The 5,611-nt window shown below is 38.7% G+C and overlaps 1 protein-coding gene across 1 annotated transcript in view; it reads left to right on the top strand.

The window, feature by feature from the left end:
• Positions 1 to 5,479, top strand: part of LOC104838457 (chromosome unknown open reading frame, human C11orf70) — a 22,343-nt gene extending 16,864 nt beyond the window's left edge. Inside the window, exons 6-7 of the mRNA XM_010578197.1 lie at positions 587 to 653; positions 5,084 to 5,479. Coding sequence (XP_010576499.1) covers positions 587 to 653; positions 5,084 to 5,215 — 199 coding nt within the window. The 3' untranslated portion in view covers positions 5,216 to 5,479. The remainder of the gene's footprint in view (positions 1 to 586; positions 654 to 5,083) is intronic.
• Positions 5,480 to 5,611: the final 132 nt, after the last annotated feature.

Genomic DNA, 5,611 nt, shown 5'->3' with positions numbered 1-5,611 from the left:
GCCCGGCCAGGAGCCTGCTCCAGCCCGGGCTTCCCACAGGGTCCCAGCCTCCTTCGGGCACCCACCTGCTCCACCGTGGACCTCCCTGGGCTGCAGGGGGACAGCCTGCCTCACCAAGGTGTTCCCCACGGGCTGCAGGGGAATCTCTGCTCCAGTGCCTGGAGCACCTCCTCCCTTTCCTTTCTTCACTTAGTGTCTGCATAGTTGCTTCTCGCATGTTCTTGGTCCTCTCTCCCGGCTGCAACTGAGCAGGGTTTTTTTCCCCTTCTTAAATCTGTTATCCCAGAGGCGCTACCACCGTCACTGATGGGCTCAGCCTTGGCCAGTGGCGAGTCCATCTTGGAGCCGGCTGGCATTGGCTCTCTCAGACATGGGGGAAGCTTCTAGCAGCTTCTCACAGAAGCCACCCCTGTACCCTCCCTGCTACCAAAACCTTGCCACACAAACCTGATACTCTTAATTTGAACTTGATCAAATTTGAGTGAGAACACAGTGCATATGTTATAAAAGTATTTATTAAATGAAGGATTCTAATAATCAGTGCTTACTGTACATATTAAGTATGTATTTTTCCCCTGTATTTCAGTGTTCAAAAGAATCCTGAAACAAAAGAAATATGTATAATTTCTACAGTCTTCAGAGTGTCTGCATATGTAAGTATTAATGATTTTTTAGTACAGGATTTTTTTTGAGGTAACATGCATAACATGAAAATAATGAATTGACATTTACACAATGAAAGCTTAATATTCCATTTTAAAGGGCTATTTTTCCATAGTCGTTGTCATTTTTTATTCATGAGCTCTTTCCCTGGTCTCATCCTGCTTTCTTGTCCTCTTTACTAACTCTTCATCAGTAACCACCAACTAAAGTTTTATTTGGTAGCTCACTAAAAATAGTTTTACTCGATTACACTTGAAGTCATAGTAGTCATCCAGAAACTAGTTTATGAAAAAAACATATCTTTAGGCTTGAATAATTATGGGTTTAGATCTACTTGAGATAGCAGTAAGGATTAAGAATCCACTTTTGACTTTGTATAGTTCTGGTTTTAGAAATGTTGCTAGAAACTTTCTGAATAGCTTGTATTGCATCTGTTTCTGTACAGACTGCAAGGAAGTTTAGTATACAAAAAGGCTGGGGTGGTGAGATGACTGCTAACCTCTTTTCCCCTCCCTTGTCAAGTCTCATTCTTATCTGTTTCTCTTGCAAAATCATACACTTGCCATCAAGATAAGTTTGAGAACTGGCTGCATGTTTACTAGATTCAGCATATCTGTCATTTAATTGTTATAGTAGGATGAACTACTCCAAATTCTTCTTGAGTAACCAGAATATGTAATAATTAAATGTCAGATAACATACCCACTTTCAAAAGAACTAGCTGATGTCATTTCAGACTGCACAAACCTCCCTGTAAGTTGCCAATAGCCCATTTGTTTATCTGTGGGTCATCATCTTTTAGGTACTACGCGTGATTCATAAAAGAGTTTTGAAATGTTTTTGAAAATAAGCAGTTTATGGGTGTATCAAAATTTACCTTTCTACTAGGCTGCAGACAGTAATAAAAATAAAATAAAAAAGCAAAACCCTGATAACTTGATGTTCTTCTGTTATTAGTTTCCTCCCCATCTCTGAATCAAATGATTGATGTGAACTTTGCAGATTTCTATGTTTAGGTAGATGCATGATATTTAAGAGCTCCCCTAACTGTCTTTGCCATACATTAAATATCATCAGTATTAAAAAACAAGAAAAGAAAAAAAGACAAACTTTTGCAACTTTTTGAAAACAAAAAGTGGATGGACAAAAGATGATCCAGTGTAAATACAGAGCAGCCTATCCTCCCTGTAGCCTTGGGGGAAAATTGGGCTTTACTGCACATTCTGAAAATTTTGAGGTGAAGGAGAATTGTGAAATTCTGGTTTCCATTAAAGAACATCCTGAAGAATTTTCTCTCAGAATAGAGAAAGGCTTAAACTGGTATGTTGAGATTTTTTGATGGCTCTGTGGATCAAAACTCTTTAAACTCTGCCTGGAAATTACAGGAAGGGCACCTACTGGAGCACAAATATTTTGTGCTTGTGATGAAAAGTTTCTCTCAAGGAGATAACTACGTTTCTGCAGTAGATTTAGTTTCTGAGTTCATTTGGTAAATAACTGTAGAGTGTGTTATAATCTTAATGTTGAGCTGCCAATTTTTAAGCCATTTTCTTGGTTTGTATCTGAAAGAAATGAACATACCCCTCTTAGCCTGATATAAATTTTTAAAAAAGCTGTTCTGGTAAAAGTGACTTGAAGAGCAGCTGAGAAGCTAGAAGAACACACATTTTTGCAAGCTGGATTAATAAATGGACAAATAAATACACTTGTGTATTTGCACCAGTACAAATGGAATCACAAATTAAAAACTATGTAACATCATCCTGAAACCATCCCTTCCTTTTTATTAGGTTTCTAAGCTCTGGCTAAGAAGCCCTTGTTTTGGAAACAGTATCTAAAAAAGCATGCTATTAGAGATGTAAATATTTCAAGGTGTAGTTATAAATGCCTGTAGATCTGTTTAGCATCAAGACTCGATAGACCTGGGCATCAAAGAGAAATAATTTTCAATCTTGTGACCAAGTACTCTGTTGAACTCCAAATACCCTTGAGAGCTTTGGGGCTTGCACATAATGAAATGTTGTTACAGCTGAAGTATTTTGATGCTAACTGGTGTTTTGGAACTTTCTTTACCTGAGCCTGAACTATGGCAGTGTTAGAAATCACTGTAATGCATAGTTTATTCAGAAAGTATTAAAAAAACCAATTTTGTTAGTTAAATGATGCAGTTTTGAGAGATGTTCAGCAGTATCTTTATTTCTGTATAATGCTATGCATTATGCTATGCATATGTACTCTTAAATCATCAGCTGATTATCTGTGTTCCTACAAAGAAAAAATAAAATTATCCTACTCTAACATCAGTAAATCAATCATTACACCCCCTGCATGTCTGAACCAAAGTCCACACTGCAGATGAAATTGGTATGATTCTTAATTGGTGTATGTGCACCCTATTGCTCTAAAAACCAGAGTAAGCCTGTGTAAATGCCGGAGCCTTTATGCTCAAGTATTTTAGGGGGTTTATGAGCTCTTTTACTAATTAAAATAAATCTAAGGACCCTTTTCATTTAATTAGAGTATATTTATTATTTTTCTGATACCAGGTTTGGTGTATTCTAGAGTTCCTTGGAATGCCTCATCACCAGAACTTAACTCTTTTTTGTTCTTGAGTTGTTGCACAAATGTTCAGTCTGCTAACACTGCCTTTAAACAGTTAAAACCTCTACTGACATCAGTTGGTTCCATAAGGACTGCAAGAGTGGGACCTGCAGTAGCAATAGGAAAAATGTTTAATGAGCAATCACATCTTGATGTTGGTCTTCTCTTGGTTTTTTTTTGGTTTCATGCATGAGCTTAGGTTATTTTGGGGTCGAACTCCAAAGGCATTGTGATGCTGAGAACTGTAAAATCTTAAAGCTTGCTCTCCTTACTGCAGTTGAGAATCCAGTGTTTGATACACATGTATCCCTAAAAAACACCTGAAGAGAGCTAGGCATCTTAAAATCGGAGCTACAGAGCTTGTATGCTGCGTTGTTTAAAAATAGAATGTTATTTTTAGCTTGCCGCATTTGACTGCCATCGGAAAATGCTGTGAATAAACATTATCAAATGTCTACCTGTCTTAAACAATGCTTTTTTTGGTAGTGCTTATCTTAATTTAAGATTTATGGTCTTGAATAATCCCCCAAAGAAAGATACCAGAACATACAGTAGAAGGTTCATCCTCTTTGAAATAACAGGAGAGAAAATGGGGTGCCAGTAACAGCTACTGGATAAAATTCACAAATGGTCCTTGGAGAAGAAATTGGAACACAGACCTTTTCCTTCTAAGCTGACTGCCTTAACCACTGAGAGAGGTTACAGTTTTCATGTTTCCTTGGTCCAAAAAAAAAAGTTGGATTATTTTATGGAAAGGAAGACAGCTTCAACAAAAGAATGTGAGAGATGTGCCTCTAATCTGGAATAGTCTGTAGTCAGGAGTTTAAAATTTTCCTGGAGAAAATGGACAATATAGGCAATATAGGAATTTCCCTCAGGCAAAAAAGTGGTACAGAACCTACATCTCTTCAACTGTTGTATAAAGGTGTCTGGGAGCAGGAGGAAACCCTTACATGTTTTAAAAGAAAGGAGGTGGAGGTGTCAGCTATGTATTTGTTATCTTTTAGATGCTCAATTACCAGACTGAATGAATAATAATAATAAAAAAAAAAAATCAACCCTCCAAAAATCCCCCCATCTAGTTTCTGGATCCCTACTGGATTTGAAGCGTGTGTCAAGCTGTGCTGTCCTGTCAATGCTGAAGCTTTTGTTGACACGTGCAGACTTAGGATGTTAAACTGAAGAGCCCAGTTCTTGTAGTGTTGGTTGTCAGCTGAACGTGTTTTTTCAGAATGAGGATTTTGGAGCTAGTTGCCTAGACTCCCTTCAAGCTCTTTCCGAGGACTGGCACACAAAATGTTTTCAAGAACAGTTTAAAGTTGTTAATAAGAGCTGTAATGAGGGTTTTCCTTCAATGCAAATATTTGAAACTGAACAGATGCATTAGCAAATGTTAAGTGAAAAAGAATTCCCGATAGAACAGCTTTATGTATTAGCATAGAGTCCCTGAACATTTTTCTGTTTCAAAGGAAACACGACTGGACCCTTGGATATTTAATCATCCGTATTTTAGGCCCTAACTGTGTAAATACATGCTTACATGTTTAACTTCACGTTTTGTATTAATATTACATTTGCCTCAGGGTTATTGGAACTATGCAGACAGAACCGTGCATTTAGAATGCCGTGCATTTTGTAGTGTCGAGATCCTCATGGAGTCACAATGCCGCTTAAATGAACTATGGTGTATTTGTTCTGTTTTGCCATGAAAGAAAAAGTTACAATGGGAACAAAGTGATACATTTCATTCAGATTTTACCAATTCTCTCATGGGTATCCATGTTGTCGCTAATACTTTTTTTTTTTTACTTCCTCTCAGGATGATAATGGCCTATGTTACCCTTCAAGCAAAAGCCACGAACAGACTTTTGCCTACTTGATCGTGGATCCCTGCAAGCGACACGTACATGTTCTGTATCACTGTTTTGGTGGAGGCTTATTTACTAACTAGTTATGAACCTGGCTGTTCTCCAGTTTTATGATGGGGGTGGCCTTCTCTCTGCACGAATTCAGGTAGAAATTGCCTCGCTTTCTTACAAGGAAGGATGTGCTCCTCGATGACATGCTCTGAATGGCTACACGTTCACGTCGATGTTACTATGTGGTTAAATGACAAAAGTTTTTCTGTATTTAAAAAGCCCACTTCCTGAAGCCGTTTTCCCGGCAGTTTTGCCCCCCCCGCCCCGTTTTATCTAATAGAAGGTATTTCTCTAGATGTCTCGTCCCTTTAGGAACCGGCTTTTCAGATCCGCGACACGTAAACGCAGGGGGAAGCTCCAGAGCCAGTGAAATCGCAGCGGAATCGGGAGAAAGTGCGTCAGGCGGCCCGGCCCGGCCCGGCCCGGCC

The sequence above is a fragment of the Haliaeetus leucocephalus genome, unplaced genomic scaffold (genome assembly GCF_000737465.1).
Source record: "Haliaeetus leucocephalus isolate CR32 unplaced genomic scaffold, Haliaeetus_leucocephalus-4.0 Scaffold616, whole genome shotgun sequence".
NCBI classification, from domain to species: Eukaryota; Metazoa; Chordata; class Aves; order Accipitriformes; family Accipitridae; genus Haliaeetus; species Haliaeetus leucocephalus.
Note: the sequence above shows the minus strand (reverse complement) of the source record. Positions and strands in the feature narration are given on the sequence as shown.